The following is an 18,496-nucleotide window of genomic DNA, read 5'->3' as shown; positions in this document are numbered from 1 at the left end:
CACGCTCGATTTTTGAATTCTCTATAGAGAATTTGCTAAAATAACGACATTGACAGGGGGGTGGGCCAGAGCATATGCAGAAGAACCTGTAATTCTGGAATAATATTCTTTGAACAGATGTACTCCTGTTTAATATCACAGGATATGACATAACAAAATGTTAGATGTCCCAAAAGTCAAGAATTTTGTCCTTGATACATAATTAAGAACGTAAAACTTAGTAGTGATAATTTTAATATAGTATGGGGCTACGTTTTGCGAAGTGGCGTATGGTCTGTATATGGAATAATAGGCAATATAAACCAATATGTTTACAAGGATATCTTTGGACAAGACATGTATTACAAAATCGAAAATGATTTGCTTTTGGTTTTTAAGTTTTAATCAAGCTAATGATCCCAAACACACTTCCAAAAGTTTTTAAAACTGGTTCAATCAGAACAAAATTGACCTTCTGGAATGGGCAGGATGCTCTAAGGACCTCAGTCCTGTTGAATTTAAAGAAAAAGATTGACCACAAGATAAATCTCTCGAATGTGATTAATTTGAGATAGTTTTAAGTAGATATCCACACTACATGAAATACAATCACATTTGAATAGTGTCAAATCCTGATTTCCTTAATGATCCTTTGTTGTCAAGCACTCATTTTTTTCGAAAAGTTACTTAACTAAGTACTAATTAAGCCAAATTTAATTTTCAAATAGAATTCGTAAGTTGTTAGAAGCCGAAAACTATCACTTCTTATAGGGTGTGCTATTTATATTGTCCTCTTTATATGTGCCATTTCAAGAATTTTTTGTTCGTACAGTAGAGTCTCGTTATAAGCCATCGCTCTATACACTAGATCCCGGCATTATGCACATTTTCGGGACCGAAAAAAACGCGCGAAATGGCATTATGCATCGAGAAAATTTGCATACCTACAGGGGTTTTCTTTTGAATAAATTGACCGTTGAACGAATTTCGCGCAGAGTAAAAGTCGGTAAAAGTAGTTCAAACAAAAAGATTCAAATGTTTCAACTAATTCAACAATATAAATGCATTAACAAACAGTACATGCCCAGAGTTTTTCAATAAATGGTTAGAATAATAAAAAAAATACCTTAAAAAAAAGAAATTAAAATTTTGTTCTGAAAAAGTAGCAAAATGTTTTCAAATTTCCCGCGTCGCACCATAGTATGCATTCAGGCGTATTTCAAAAATAATTTCATAAATTGACCCCCGATGGTAGGCAAAATTGCATAATTGTGTGTGCATAATTCCGTCAGGTGCATAATCCCGAAGGACTTCCCACCCGGCAAATTCTGCAGAATTCTGCAGAAATTCGTCAGATTTGAATTACTAACTGCCGAAAAATCTGCAGAATTTCTGCAGAATTTTGTTCTAAGGTGGATCCGATCGTTGTATGAAAATTCTGCAGAATTTTCTGCAGAATTTCTATAGAAAATTTTAAAATTATCGGCAGAATTTCTTTAGAGTATTTAGATGATTTCTACATTTCTTCTACCCTTTCTAATGTTTCTAAACATTATTTGAACTACATAAAAATATGTATTTCAATTTATTTAAAATTCAATTTTTATTCAACAATTTTACGTGAATACTCTCTTTTTTTACAATATTATTATAATGTTATAATACAATATTATTAAATCAGCCATAATAGAAAATACGAAGGGGAAGGAAATGGTTAGAAAACACGAAAGAAATTCGCGATGCTCACGAAGTCGCACGACTATCCCGAAGCCACACGAAGTATCCGATTGAATGACAAGAAACGTTAAAATTTCAAAAGTGCAGAATTGCAGATCGAAGTTTTGCTGGGTTAATGCCGGGACTGAGTGTAGTCCACAATTTATCGACCGTTGATTTCAAAACACTGATTTTAAGTTAGGTTATGTTTTTTAGTATGCGACATGCATAATTATTTTAATATTTTTGGCAAACTTTATTAAGTAGTTGTGATAACTGTGATGCACAACGAAGAGAGCAAGGACAAGTACCACAATCGCAAAGAAAGTGGAAGCCGTCGAGCAATTTCAAAACTAAAAATCGTTGATAATTTTAAAAAATTACATGGACTATAGTGCGACCCAAGTGCCAAATTTGAACCAAATATGGACTATAGCGAGACTCTACTGTACTAAATTTCTTGATAGACCTTTCAGGTTTTTCATATTCAAAATGTATTTATATACAAGTTCATTTATTATTATTACTTTCATCATTTAACTCTTTCGCGTCTTTAGGGTCATATATGACCCGGGGAAAAAAGTTTCTTTTTGGCTATTTACATTAATTGAAATCTAACTGGAGTCTTGAGAAAATGAGCCAAGAATCTTACATCCTTCTATTATGATGTCGTGCACGAACAGATAGATTTCAATTAATGTAAATACCCAAAAAAAAACTTTTTTCCCCGAGTCATGACATTACCCTAAAGACGCGAAAGAGTTAAAAGCATTATTTTTCGAAAAACAAAGCATACATGGCAGTGTCCGAAACTGTGCTATTTATCTTGTCACCACTGTAAAAGTTTGTATCAAAGAAAAAAATATTTGAGAAGTCATTAAATTAAAGCTATTTGAAACTTGAAAGTGTTAAAAAGTGTCCCGAAATACCACACGTTACCCTACTCTCTATGCGTGTAAGTTTGATGAATATAAATAAATATAATGAGTAATGTGACCATGTCGTTCTGAAAGAATTAATTTCTCTTTGCTCATTTTATTACAAATATTTTTGTTGAAGAAACTAAAGAAACATCTTCTGAATTGAGATGAAAAAGATTGAAGACCGTTACTTTGGCGGGAAATCGAGCATGTTTAGAATACGTTTAGAAAATTTGTTATACAAAATAATTTTATAGCACACTTGTCCAGAAAATTATTATTGGTCTGTCATGGATTCTTATCGTATTTTTACGTGAGAGCTGTGCTATTCCCCATCAATTTTTCCAACAAATTAAACGCCTCGTCGTCTTGTCTTTCACCTTCAGTATGTGAAATGCTTCGTGATAAGTCATATCAAGTGATTCCCGTCAATTTCAACTCATCACTCAACTGTTAAATATTGCACTGTGCAAGTTAGTTTTTTTTAGTGGCAATTCTAGTGATAATGAGGTTGTTTTTTGTGATAGTTTTCTTGTCTTTGGGGTTATTCGGTGGGGCTCTTGGTCGGGGCATACCCTTTCTCAAGCAGTCACAATCTCCGGCAGACTACAATGGGTTGTACATGAATACGGATGCTGTGGATGAGTTAATTGGCAAAGAGCAGTTTCGGAATTGGGTCTTCCAGCAAAAGAGAGCATCCTTTGTTGAATTTTACAATTCTTTCTGTGGCTTTTGCCGTCGTTTTGCCCCACATTGGATACAGTTGGGCGAGAAGACAAAATCTTGGAGGGATATTGTGGCAATCTCAGCAATTGACTGTTCATCAGATGAAAACAGTGACGTATGCAGAGATTTTGAGGTAATGTCCTATCCCACGATAAGATACTTTCCGCCCAATTATGAAGAAGGCCCCAAGCAAATCGGAAAATCAGTATTCCGACCAGACCACGATACACTCAAGCAAGTGTTGATAAACTTTTTAATCAATGATGACCAAAAATTGGCTTCGTGGCCAGATCTTGAAGACGTAACAGCAGATAGTGCTGCAGAACTATTTACAAAAGCCCCTCAAAACATCAAAATTGTCTATGTGATCCTGGAAAATGTGCAGGATGCCAATAAAAATACCACAGGAGCTCAAGTGATCCTGGATCTTCATGGACTCCAAGACACTTTAGTCAGAAGAGCGTCATCCTTGGACTTTCTACATCCACAGTCAAGCACTAGACCTGCACTTTTTGCCATCCACCGCGAAGATCTAGCCATTGAAGAACTTTCCGGAAAGGACGGAGAGCCCACAAGGGAGATCCTCAGAAAGAGTATTCTGGCACATTTGCAGAAAAATAATATAGCCATTCCACAGACATCCCCATCAATAAATTTGCAAACTGAAGAGACTGCCATTCGAGACAAGGACATCCCAGATTGGATTAAACACAAGCAAGACAAAGCTATCCAGGACAAAGTGGCCCAAATGAAGGATGTCGTATTTCAAGCAGATCTCGAACAGGCTGTAAGATTTAGTCTCTTTCATGAAATTCCACGATACGGAACCATTAAGGATGAACGACTCCTGGCCCTCAAACGCTTCCTCTCAGTCCTCAGTCGATACTTTCCATTTGGGGACAATGGACGCAAATTCCTCAAAGACCTGGAAACATATGCAGCTCAAAAGGAACACTCAATCTCAGGCGAGGAATTTGAGAATGAGGCAAAAAGGCTTGAGGAGACAAATAGGCCAGTATTCTCGTCATCAAAGTTCGTAGCATGCTACAGCGAAGTAGACGGTCTCAGGAGATACCCATGTAGCCTATGGCTTCTATTTCACCATCTAACAGTAGCAGCAGTAGATCAAAATATCTCAACAGATCCCTTAGAAGTGCTTCATGCCATGCACGGATACATTAAGCACTTTTTCGGATGCACAGACTGCAGCAATCATTTTCAGGTGAGTCAGAAATATATTTTTCAATTGCGTGCCTTTTTCGACTGTTTTCTTTACTGCCCAGGATCTTATTACAAATTGGAGGAAATGAACTTTAAAATTGCTATTTTTGCTGATAAAAATTTCTTGTTAAATTGACGACTTTTTCCAACCATATGCAAAAGTCAATTCGTATACAAGAAAAAAAATACAGTGGGCATCAAAATATAAACGCCAAATTAATTCGGAAAAAAATATCCACGGAGTAGTTATTTTTTTATGCATCTACCAAACGATTTACAATTTAAATTTTAAATTTGTATATAAAATTCTCCCAAAAATTCAATCTTTGCAAATACCTGTCGATCAAGTACGAGCTTAAAACCTTTTAAGGACGAGAAGGTCAAAAATTAAGGGTCAGAAAAAAACAATTTTTTCTAACTTTTTAGAGCAAAATACAGCATTATGATTTTTGGGTCACGGATGACCCAATCGTCCTTAAAGGGTTAACTCCTCACCTTCTAACATAATTTTTTTATTCATATTACACAGAAAAAAGACACAATTGTGGAAACTGCTCCCTTGTGGAGTTCGAGCAGTTAAAAATTTCATAAAAGAGTTTGTAAAAGTTTGTGAATTCCTACTGGAGACCAGGGCAGAGCATTCTCATACATTTTCCGTACAAAAATGTGGTATATTTTTTCTTAAGTGGTTTTTTAGTTTTGGTATAAAACCAAATGCAATCATTTTAAAAATTTTACCAAATGAAAGAGTATCTAATGTTATGTTATTAGCACAAAATTTATAATGATTGCACGAGGATAATAATTCCTAAAACCTTTATGAAAAATACGTAAAATTCGCAATTTTTTGAATTTTTCTGAAAAATTCTCTATCTGTAACACCAGTAAAATTTTAAATTCAATAAAAATATAATCTCTGTATATGTGGCTACCATTTCGTGTTATATTTATTTTTGTGGGATCTAAAGCTTAAAAATTATAAAGAATTTAAGAAAAATGTACCATTTGTGAATTAAAATGTTCCATCCGTTAGTTAATCATCATAATGGATCCTAATGGAGACATACGAAATGCTCGAAAATTCTATAACCCACTAAAATGTTTGTAAAAGTTTGTATTTTTTCACAAACATTGTTCGTAGCATGATCATTTTGCAAGCATTTTTTGTTCTTTTACAAACATTTGGTCGTAAAATTTTGTTTGTCTTGTAAAACTTTACGAACAACTCACAAAACTTTACGAACACGTTTTTGTGTGTTTACGAACATTTACGAAGAAATGTTTGTTAAAAGTACAAAATGAGCTCGTAAACCGATCATGTTATGATCAATGCTTTTGAAAAAAGTTCAAAAATTTACGAACTTTATTAAACGATTACCGAGCATTTCGAAAATCTGCAGTAAGAATTCACAAACATTTACAAAAAATGTTACGAAACATTTTTTTCATAAGTTGTTCTTAAATCCTGGAACTCAAGGATAGGCTAAAGACCGTAAGGGCACTTAAATGTAATCTATAAGATTGTCCTGTAGGGGAATTTTGTATTTTTCGTGGCTTTGTCACGCGTGAGTTCGAAACCTGACAATGCCAATCGAGCTTTTATTTGTCATTTCATATGAGTTCGAAAATGCAATTCATTAATTTTTTAATAAAATCTCTACGTGATGATTTTATGAAAATACAGTACGTCTTGGTTGATTTGATTAACAAAATTCATTGTCATTTGAATTGCCAGAAATCACAAATATGTGACTTCTGACAATGCCACGTGAGCTGAAATGGCAATTTTATGGTTACAGAATCGCATTTTCGAAAAAGCTCTGCTAAGATTCGAACCCAATTTGTCATATGGCGCAGTGCCAGAGCGTTACAGAATTCCCCTCCTGGAGTAATAGAATTAAAGAAAAATGTACCAAGAGCAGGAGTGCGAATACTACCCGTATCTACGAAAATCTTGTCCACCGCAAAAAAAATTCTCAAAAATGTCTCCGAAAATCAAGTTAAAACGGGTGAATTTTTAAAAATAAAATCTAATAAAAATTTTAAAAAATATTGCTCAAAATATTGGTTAGGAGTGTTAACTTTTCTGTCCTTGAAATTAACTTCACTTTGAACACTATATCAGTGAAAATCTCCCTGAATCTATATTCCCTGATATATTCGGGGAAGATTTTCTTCCCCGAATAAATCGAAGTTTACGATATTACCTACGAAATTAAAGTCCCAAAATTGCAATTCCAAAATTTGAATCCGTAATACGACAATTATTGAGAATCGTCATAATAAATATGGTGGGGTCATCACTTGTAAACGTTATAACTTGCACAAATCTTGAATTTTTACGTAAAACCTCACAGTAATACTACGGAGAGAACATTCGAATAAAAACTAATAGCACAGAAATCGTCGTACGCGCGAGTAGATATATAAAAAAATTATGAAGATAGGGTAAGTGTGCCAAATTTCGGCATAGTTGCTTGAAAGCGCAAAAGTCTCAAGTTTTATATGTAATATTCTTAATATAAATTGATTTTTTTTATTTCTTCTTCTTAAGGAGTTTTGCTTAAAACTTGTAGATAGTTTATCGTCTTCATTTTCTCTAAAATAATTCTTAATACATTTTAAAAAGAATGAAAATGTAGACATAACTTCAGTGCCCTATTTCGGCCACCTTCATTCTCATAGTTTCTTGCCCTTCGGGAATTCTTCTAATATCTTTTTCACATCTTTTTGTTTCTCGAAGCTACATTTTTTGTTATTTTTTGCATTGTATAATCTTTAGAGTATGCAAAAACTAAAAATGTATGGAAATCCGAGAAATAAAAAAGGTGACCGAAATTGCAAGCTGGCCGGAATTTGGTACATTTACCCTATCTTTTCTAAACCAGAGATATTGCATACTACGGACGGCCGGCCAGACCCGAAATTGCCGGCTTATGATTTTCGGCATCAGGGATGTTCAAAACATATACACTGTGAATTTCAGCTCGATCGGAGCACTTTGAGAAAATCCGAGGATTACAATAGGTGTGATTAGATGGAATCACACCTAAATCTGTGCCAGTTTTCAAATAAATAATTTTCCTCAATTAAATAAAATGAATATAACCGCCACTTGTTTTTCGGGAGATGCACGCCCTTTTAAATTGACAGATCGTCGGGAAAAAATCGGGAAAGATATTCTCTTCCGTTTGTGAAAGAACATTTTTTTTATAGCGGCCCACGGTGGTTGGACATCTAAAAAGAAAGTTTAAGATGTACTCACTAAAAGAAACCCTGAGATTCGCTGATCATGGAACTCTATTTTTTCACTTCCTTTCAGTGTAATTCATCACTAAACACTATTCAATCCAGTTCTTGTCTAAAAACGTCATCCTCCTGGCCTTAAGAATAGTTCACTAAATTTTATTCACTCTGGAGAAAAATTAAAAAACATATGCATTAAGGAAACTTGATTACATTTCAATTTTTGAAGTCGCTTCACTTTTTCCTTAATAAATGTTTTAGCGTGTACTTTCCGTAAGTTTAGCTCTATGCGTGAAACATATTTCGAAAAATCATAAAATTAGCATTTTGTGGTATGATCTTTGATATGATTTTTCAAACTTTGGAGTAGAATGATAGCTTTTCGAAAAAATGCTATTGCTATTTGTTCAGGTTTAATAAACTTGTTCAGCTGTCCAATTCACAGTTACAGTAATCGCGAGTTTAAACACTACGGAAAGTTCTTTTCTATTGAAGCACATTTTTAGTTAAGTTTATTGAAAAGAGAACCAAGATGACCATCAAAACAGAAAGGGGAAAAATTAGAGGAATTAGAAAAATTCAGAAGATATAAAAATTTACCATAGGGTCATCGATTATCCAAAATCGCTATCTCAAGCCATTTGATTTCTATCCCGAGAAAAGACCATCGCAAAAAATGGTGAAGGAATTTCTTTTGGCGTTAAAGGAGTTCGGTTCGGAGTGAGCTTCATTGCACTTGATTCCACGATAATAATGCATGTCTAGAAATCTCTTTCCGGGAAGATCTAGTTCCTAAATGGAATGTTGTGACAGCATTTTATTATTGTGAAATATTGATGAAGACTTTCCAAATTTCAAAGTTTCAAAATTAGAACAAAAATCAATTTTCTGGAAAATATTGGGTGGGAAAAAATTGTAATTATTTGAAGAAGTCACGCTGATTTGCATTTCAACTGCACACTTATAATTTCTGTTGATAACAAAGTGTTTTCACTGCAAATGATTTGTGGTGATTGGAAAAGTATTACATAAATTTACCCTACTTTCATTTTCTGTTTTTCTTCACAACATTCACTTTCAGTCACAGCTTTTAAGTTTTTTTCCTAATATTTGCTAATCACACAGATAAGAAAATTGAATAATAAACCAATGTCAAGGCTGACATACAACAATTAAAATTATTAAAATATTGATAATTTGGAAAATAATACAAAATTATCTTATCATTTGTGTCTCATTTTGACCTAAAGATTTTCTTCGAAAATCGTTTAAATTATTTGCAAGTTCATGCACAGTGCGTTTATAATGTGACTTAAACTTTTTAATCAAAATATAGCCAAATAAAAAAATATATTTTGCTTTATTTATAGTAAGAGGAATCTTTTTATTACACAAAATACTGATAAAGAAGTTAAAGTTTTAGTCGATGTTTAAAGATCACGTTCGCAACTTACTAATTATATGCTTTTCTAAGTTGAGAGAAACAACTCAGCATTTTTTTCTTTACGTGCTCTTGTCTCTGAAGATTTCTATACGGATATGTGAGACATTTTGAGAGATGGATAAACGTGATACTTTGTGCAAGGAATTGCTAGTTCCTACATTGATATTTGCTAGTTTGAAGCTTTCGTATAACACGTTTAAAAAAAGAAAGGGAAGGATTGACTTAATAACATCCTTTCGACACACTTTAACAAAATGCCTTTTTAGAACGTATGAATTACAAATACTAGTTTCGGAGATATCTCGTGAAATGTGTACGAAAACAGGGAAAAATTTACACAAAAACCAGTCGCATTTTTCAGACCTAATGTCACCCCCCCCCCCCCCCCTGATTTGAAAGATATTTGGGAAGTTAGGGTTAGTGTACCAAATTTCGGCCAGCTTGCAATTTCGGCCACTATTTCTGTTTATCAAATTTCCATGAATTTTCAGTTTTTGCATACTATAAAGATTATATCGCTCCTTGGAAATTACAAGGGGCCAACTAATTTTCGGCCATTTTTCAGGAGACAGCATTGTGTAAATAAGTATCTCAATTTAATGACTGAACAAAAACAATTTATTTCTTTTCTATTTGTATGAGCACTAATAATAAACATCGAAACTTTTATATTTTTACCTTTCAACATATGTTTTTTAATGAGTTAGCTCCTTGTCGTTCTAAATGATGTGCAAATTTTGCTGAAATTAGAATGACAAGCGATCAACTTGCTTGAGCTAGTCCCGTTTCACAAAAATTTGAACGATGAATATATTTTGTGCCCCTTTACTTCAAACAAAATTCTGCAAGTAATCAAAAAGCTTAAAATTTTGAAAAATTTTTCTAATAACGAAATTTAATGACTTATATCATCTGAAAATTTATTAAATTGTCTAAGTGCATTAGAATTTCAAAATCTCAAAAAAAGTGAGTTGACCCTTGTAATTTCCAAGGAGCGATATATATACAATGAAAAAAATAATAAAAAATATTGCTTCGTCGAACGAAATATTGTAAAAAAGACTTTGGATGAATTCCAGAGTCTATGTCTACATTATATTATTCATTTTAAGATGTATTAAGAATGAATTTAGAGAAAATAAAGACGATAGACTGTCCACGGGGTTCCAAGCAACACTCCTTATAAAAAAGTAACAAATAGGGTAAAGTGGTACAAGTTGGACAATTTCGCGGGTACATATTGGACAAGGAATTTTTTTCCTGATAAATAGAGTACTACATTTTAATTTATATTATTTTATGCAATAGTTTTATTATTTGAATCCTTGTGCTGCAAATAAAGTGAAAATCTATTCATATTAATAAGATTTAACGTATAAAATTCTTAGCTCAATTGACAGTGTAACGTTTCAGCATCGAAAAATTTCATCGATCGACCACTTTTTCCAAAGTTACAGAATTTACCCCCAGTAGGGGAATTCTGTAATTTTCGTGGCATTGTTACGCGTGAGTTCGAAATGTGACAATGCCAATCGAGCTTTTTTTGTCATATTATATGAGTTCGAAAATGCAATTCATTGAATTTTTAATGAAATCCCTTTACTTGATGATTTTATGAAAATACAGTACGTCTTGGTTGATTTGTTTAACAAAATTCATTGTCATTTGAATTGCCAGAAATCTCAAATATGTGCTTCTGACAATGCCACGTGAGCTGAAATGGCAATATCACGGTTACAGAAGCGCATTTTCGAAAAAGCTCTTCTAAGATTCGAACCCAATTTGTCATATGGCATTGCCAGAGCGTTACAGAATTCCCCTCCAGAATACACTTGGTTCAGGAGTTTTTTTTGAAGAGACACCCAGAATTAAGCTTTCGTTCACCAGAATCATACACAACCCAAAGAGTTGGTGTTATTACTGAGAACATCACTGAGTGGTTTGAGAAAATTCGTGCATACTTAGAATCCAAAGGTCTTCTGGAACTCCCTCCTTGCTCTCACGAGTGAAGAAATGTTGACGATTAAAGAGGAGAGACAAAAAGAAATCCTGAAGGAAATGGCTGAGAATGAGAAGAAAAAGTCGCTTGAAAAGAAAACTAAAAAAAGAGGCTATGTAAGAAAAAAAAATAATCGGACTTCAGAAAAGAGAAGAACAGAATGAAAGAAAAAGAGGAGAAAAGCAAGAAAATTAAAGTGTCCAAGAAAAGATTTAATAAATAATAAATTTTTAAACCTGAATGTTTTTCTCAAATATATTAATAAAAATGTGTAAAGTAAAATATATTTATGAATGTGTTCAATACGTATTGTCCAAATCAGGGATATGACGTTTCCTATGTTTCCCATATGTTTCTAGCGTGCCAAAAAAAACTTTTGAGTTTATTAACTGTTTTCGGTCATTGTAGATCGAATTAGCAAATAATGCAAATACAAAATAAAAACCAATTTAATATAGAATGGGCAACCGAAAACCCCAAATTGGCAACCTACGCAATTTTGGAGATATCTCGTGAAATGTGTACGAAAACCGGGAAAAATTACACTAAAACTGGATGCATTTTTCAGAGCTAATGTCACCCCCCTGGTCCAAATTATAAAATACTTCTTGTGAAATTTGTACCAACACTGTCCAAATTATATTGTTCTGCACTCACGTTTTTTTTTTTAATTTTAGAATTTTTCAAAACATTTTAAGCATTTCCATGAAATAGTGGTATTCTAGAAGAGTTAAGGAGCAAATTTATTTATGATCTCAGGAGGATAATATATATTCAATGTCTTGAATCTTCTGTCAAAGTTTAAGTCTCTGGAAATTATTCCAAATTATATCACTTTACCCTAAATTCAATTTGTATTAAAAATATTACATTTCAAACTTGAGACTTTCGCGCTTGCATGCAACTACACAGAAAAAAATATTTTGTAAAATTGTTCGTGAATGTTTGTGAAATCCTATGGGGCAGTTACGAAATGCTCGTGAATCGTATAACCCACAAACAAGTTCGTAAAATTTTGTACTTTTTTCACAAACATTGTTCGTAAAATGATCATTTGACGAACATTTTTTGTACTTTTACAAACATTTGTTCGTAAATGTTCTTAAACACACAAAAAAATGTTCGTAAAATTTTGTCATTTGTTCGTATTTGTTCGTAAATTTTTGCCAGACAAACAAAAATTAACGAACAAATACGAACAAATGACAAAATTTTACGAACATTTAGGAACAAATGTTTGTAAAAGTACAAAAAATGTTCGTCAAATGATCATTTTACGAACAATGTTTGTGAAAAAAGTACAAAATTTTACGAACTTGTTTGTGGGGTATATGATTCACGAGCATTTCGCAAGTCCTCCATAGGATTTCACAAACATTTACGAACAATATTACAAAATATTTGTTTCTGTGTATGCCGAAATTTGGCACACTTACCTTATAATGTTTTCATTTAGATTAATCGGGAAGCTTTTTGGAATAAATGAATAACTTGATAACATTTTTTTTTTTTTCAGGAAATGGCCAGGAAAAATCGCATGTTCTCAGTGGCAAGCCAAGACAATGCCATCCTGTGGCTATGGTCTGCCCACAATGAAGTTAATAAGCGACTTTCCGGTGATACCACTGAAGATCCTGCTCATCCCAAAATCCAATTCCCAAGTGCCACTGAATGTCCTCAGTGTCGACGGGGCGATAATGCCTCCCACAATGACGAAAGTGAAATATCGTGGGATCGCACAGAGGTGCTTTTCTTCTTGCGACGCATTCATGCTGTCCAGAACATTAGTCGTCTGGGCGTGGATGATGAATCTGCCCTACCAGCCTCCCTGGATGTCATTCGTGCCAAAAGATACGTGAGTAATGTGTTCTCGGACATTGACATGCGAATGGGTCTCCTGCTGTACGGTTTTTGCATCTGCATGCTCCTAGCGGCAGTTAGATTGTTCCTCAAACGTGGCTATAGGAAGAAGATGTACATTCACGATCTCCTGGGCAAGGTCTAATGGACGAGACTGCGGTCAATTTGTGCGACATTCGCATCTTATCGAGGTCAAATGGATTAACAAATACATACGGAAAGTACATTGACGTAACAATTCCTATTCTCTCATCTCTACAATTTTCTCCCAACACAGATTTTATCTGCATAAATCAATTGATGGCACGTTTTGTAGAGTAATGAGGTACAATGGTTTGGATATGATGACTTAGCCCTCGGTAGCTAATTTACCGTGATTAGCCTTTATTGTACAACATTTCGTTTAACTCTTTTGCATCTTTTGAGACTATGACTACCCAAAGGAAAATATGGATTTTCAGCGATTTTTTTTTGTCTAGAACCGATAAAAATTCAATTTTTGTGGATTATTATAAGAATGTTCAATTCTAGAATTTTTTTCACAGAAACTTGAATAATTACTGGATCAAGATATTTTTGATATAAAAAAAATCGTGAGATTGGGTCATTACGAACCGGAAAGAGTTAAACGAAAGATTTAGGGTAACTGTGCCAAATTCCGGCCAGCTTGCAATTTCGGCCACATTTTTTGTTCCTCGAATTTCAATAAATTTTTAGTTTTTGCATACTATAGAAATTATAGAATGCAGAAAATAACAAAAATGCAGCTTAGACGAACAAGATGATCTGAAAAAGACATTGAAAGAATTCCGGAAGGGCAAGGAACTATGAAAATGAAGGTGGCCGAAATAGGCCACCAATGTTATGTCTACATTTTTATTCATTTTAAAATGTATTAAAAATAAATTTAGAGAAAATAAAGACGATAGACTGTCTACAAAATTCCAAGCAACAATCCTTATAGAAAAGTAACAAATAAATTCAATTTGTATTAAAAATATTACATTTCAAACTTGAGACTTTGGCGCTTGCATGCAACTATGCCGCAATTGGGCACACTTACTCAAGAACTTGTAAAAGTGGAATGGCGCAAATGTAAATCATTACGAATATATATTCAGAGGACACGAACTTTTAACTTTACTGAAAACTCTTTAGAGCAGAAACGAAAAAAAACAATAAAATAATTTAAAATAATCTCCTTTGACTACAGTCCAATTAGTCCAATGGCTCTCCAAATAATATAATTCCATAGCAGAAGTGTCTTTTTGAAATTGAAAATGTCATAGCAGAAATGTCTTTTTCTAATTTAATAAACGCTTTTTTTATTTTTTTGTACAGGAAAACATTCTTTTAACAAACTTTTACATACAGCCTACGAGCTTTTTTCTTTCAGATCAGCAAATACAGTCAAAATTCAAATTGATATACAAAGAATTTTAAACGCGTTTGCCTTATTGGATTGGACACTGTATATTGATTTTAAATTAAATATTTTTCTTAAAAAAAGGAAAAGAAGATTACTTAAGAGACAATATTGTAAAAAACAAAAGAAGTTCAAGGGTTTTCTTTAATTTTTATTCAATTTGGCCTAAGTTTTCAACTGAGAGCTTAAAAATGGATGAAAAAAATGGATGAAATGGATTAAAATGAATAAATTGGTTAAAATGGATGAAATGGTGCAAGTGGCTTTCATTAGAATCCTTGAAAACCTGAGTATGAATCGTATAGGGGAAGGTTTTGAAGGTTCGTATTAAAAAAGGAGTTCAAGATTTAAGATTTTTTTACTGAATGCCACACAAACCGAATCAATTATATCACTATATCAAAAAAATCTCTTACTTATTAGGTTCATAATTCTGCCTCACAAAAATTCCTGGAAGTCCTTGGATTTTCCTCTACAGGAAAATGAAAATGTAGCGGCATTTTTTACGAAGGTACCCTGATTAACTCAGCTTCGTACCACTTTTTCCCACCTCTGTAGGCCTCATTTTCCCCGAAAACATTACACCGGACACAAAAATTTGGGCATCACTACTTAGATGGAACTTTCATCTACTTGTTTTCACCATTTGTAGGAGGTATCACGCATTAAAAATCAATTTTAAGCTTTTTTTTCTAACACATATTTTTTGACACTCGGAAAACCATTTTTTCCCTGCATTCTGACAGTCAGTTAAGAGCTCGGTTAGGTGTGATTCACTTATAATCACACCTGTTATAATCCTCGGATTTTCTCTGACACCTCCAATGGGTCTTACAGAACATATTTCGGATATAACTGATTTCGAAAATGACCAGCCACCAATTTAAAACGAAATGTGGGAAGTTCCACTTTAAAACAAGGAAAATTTTATGAAAAATACTCGAAATACATCGAAGTGGCAATAAAGAATCACATCTACCATAAACAGTCTAGTTTCATCACTGCAGAAATCAGAAACCAGCAATCACACCTATTGTAATCCTCGTATTTTCTCTAATACTTCGAATCTGTCTTACAGAACATTTTTTGAACATTAGTGATTTTTAGAATTACCAGTGATTAATTTAAAGTAAAATGTGAAAAATTCCGCTTGAAAACAAAGCAAATTGGATGAAAAATTCTCAAAACGCACCGCATGGTCAATTAAAGAATCACACCTACCATAAGCAGATTTAGGGCAGAATCACATTGACAGTAAAATGCTCACCGTCACCGTCAAAGCCCTCACCGTATTTCGTTAATTTACGCATTTTCATTGCAATTCTTACGCAAATTTTCCATTACGATATTACCTTGTCTCATACTCGGTGGCACTAGGTGAAAATAGTATAAGAAAATTGAATAAATAAAGCGAAAATGCGATAAACGGTAAGCAAAACAAAAAACTGTAGGATTTTTTTGCTACAGTTTTTCGTACAGTTTTATTGCTCACCGTTTATCGCATTTTCGCTTTATTTATTCAATTTTCTTATACTATTTTCACCTAGTGCCACCGAGTATGAGACAAGGTAATATCGTAATGGAAAATTTGCGTAAGAATTGCAATGAAAATGCGTAAATTAACGAAATACGGTGAGGGCTTTGACGGTGACGGTGAGCATTTTACTGTCAATGTGATTCTGCCCTTAGGCTTAATGTTTGATTTGACAGAAGCGAAACAAAAACATCTGATGAAGTCTCACTTTGCTGTGGAAGTGCGTGTTTTTCTTCGAGATTTTCTTGAAAAATGTTGTAATATTACAATTTTCTTGTCAACTTGTTCAGTGGAATCTCTGGATGGGTCAAAATATCCAGAGCGGCATGCACAGTGTGACCCAAAACAGTTTGGAATTCTCAGAGTTGGTGGTCAATAATTTTGACTGATATTTTTATGAACCTGCAGAGAAGGCAATCTTTGTGAAATTTCCTCCGCCCACAAAAACGACCCCCTTCGAGCGAAAGATTTTCACGGTAAATATTAACCCTGATAAACCCTCTATAACCTGGAACGTTGCTTTTCTTCGAAAAGACTCTTGAAGCGTGAAAAAATGCATAAAATAATGCACATCGGAATTACGATTTTAGGCCCATTTTTTATTTTTGCTTCTAGAACCCAGGAAAAAAGGCCTAGGCTCCCAAGTTTGTCGGGACATGTGAGATATGGGATTAACTATAAGAATATATGACCATGGATGATATTTATTTAGTAACTTGGAAAAAAAATCAACATTTACGAACCTGCGGCGTTACGAAGGTGCAAAACCTTCCCCTATATTATTTTACCGTGTATTTTAACATATGTAAAATTCAGAAACATTTGAGACCATGAAGGGTACCGCTATGGTCGCCTTGGGATGGATTGGCCCCTTAATATAAATCTACAAAACATAGGATTGCGCCATTCCACTATACAAGTTCGGTATTATCATTTGGCTTATCGTAATTAAAAGGAGTCCAGAATGAAGAAAATTTTAAAAATCAGTTTTGATTCATTGAAAAAAAATTAATCGCCTTTAGAATTATGCATTTAAATATAAAATTTCACAAATTTCTTATTGCAGAAATTCATTTTTTTATATTTTATTTTAAATATTTCGTTTCGTCGCTAGGTTATGCAATTGAATAGAAATTCTCACGAATGTACAATCCGTATTTATAATACCTAAAATCTCGTCATGAGATTCTGGTGCAAATTATTCACATTAATCCTCAAATTGCTATTGACCGTGTAAACAGACGGAATTCCCACGGGAATTCCCATGAGATTTTCCATTCCGGATGGGAATTCCGGATGGAAATTCCCATATTGAACTGTCAAATTTTTACCATCCGCTCTATGCGCCTCTGGTGGACTTCAAGCGCAACACAAAAATGCTCCGAAGATTTGAATTTCAAATTTTGTTTTTTCCGAATATAAATAACGGAATGTGTATTTAGAAGATATTTCACGTACTTTATTTTATTAAAGTGGCTTTAATATACCACAATGATATTATTAATAATATCTATTAAATACATTTCATGGAAAATCTTTTAAAATTTCTCGAGAAATGATTAGAAACGTTGTTATAGCGTAAATATCTTGTCAAAAACCCCCAATTAAAGTGGATAAATCAACGACAGGCTTTGGATATCTTTGCTGATAGGACCTATTGATTAATTTTCGTTTAATTGTAGTGCTGATAATTTAAAATTTTATAAAGTGTTGGAAGAAAATGTATAAAATATCCCTGGGTGACCAAGCAGTCAATTCATTCGGAACAGAGATGTTTACAAAAATTAGTTAATTGTATAATAATTGAATACAAATTGTTTTAAAAAACAAGAAGACTGTAAAATATTTTAAAATTTTATTTCCAAAAAAAGTAAACAATAAAAAATATTGAAGTAATATTTTATATCCGAAAAGGCAGTTAGTTTATGGTTTCTGGCTATAATTTTCATCAGTGAACTTCGATAGTTCTTACTATTCTTTGTATTTCCTTATCTACATTATTATTCTTTACATTTTTTAATAATGGGATTTATTGAAAAAGATAAATTTTGAATCTGCCTTTCCAATCATTTAAACCTCTTCTGAAATGTTATTGATGAATATTTAATTTAATCCAGAAACACTAATCCTTTCAAAATTATTATAGTACTATTATTATAGTAAATTATTATAAATAATTATTATAAATAAATATTATAATTATTATAAATTATTATAGTAAATTATTATAGTACTATTCGATTTCAAATTTGCTTTTAAAATCAATGTTTTGATCACTACAGGAGATTTTACATGTTTTTTCATATATTATTTGCTTAAAAACACTCCAAATTAAATTTTCGGAATTCTCCGGAAGCAAAAAGCTATCTCGAGCGAGATAGCTTTTTTCCATTTTAGAAAATTGAATATTTCACCCTCCAACGGA

General features: G+C 33.1%; 1 protein-coding gene across 1 annotated transcript; it reads left to right on the top strand.

The window, feature by feature from the left end:
- The first annotated feature begins 2,891 nt into the window (after positions 1-2,891).
- Positions 2,892-13,346, top strand: LOC129801331 (sulfhydryl oxidase 2). Its single transcript, XM_055846259.1, has 2 exons — positions 2,892-4,563; positions 12,768-13,346. Exons 1-2 carry the CDS (start codon positions 3,121-3,123, stop codon positions 13,254-13,256), a joined length of 1,932 nt encoding a protein of 643 aa, XP_055702234.1. The 5' UTR covers positions 2,892-3,120; the 3' UTR covers positions 13,257-13,346.
- The last annotated feature ends 5,150 nt before the right edge of the window (positions 13,347-18,496 follow it).

Source organism: Phlebotomus papatasi, chromosome 2 (assembly GCF_024763615.1).
Source record: "Phlebotomus papatasi isolate M1 chromosome 2, Ppap_2.1, whole genome shotgun sequence".
In the NCBI taxonomy this organism is placed as follows: Eukaryota; Metazoa; Arthropoda; class Insecta; order Diptera; family Psychodidae; genus Phlebotomus; species Phlebotomus papatasi.
Note: the sequence above shows the minus strand (reverse complement) of the source record. Positions and strands in the feature narration are given on the sequence as shown.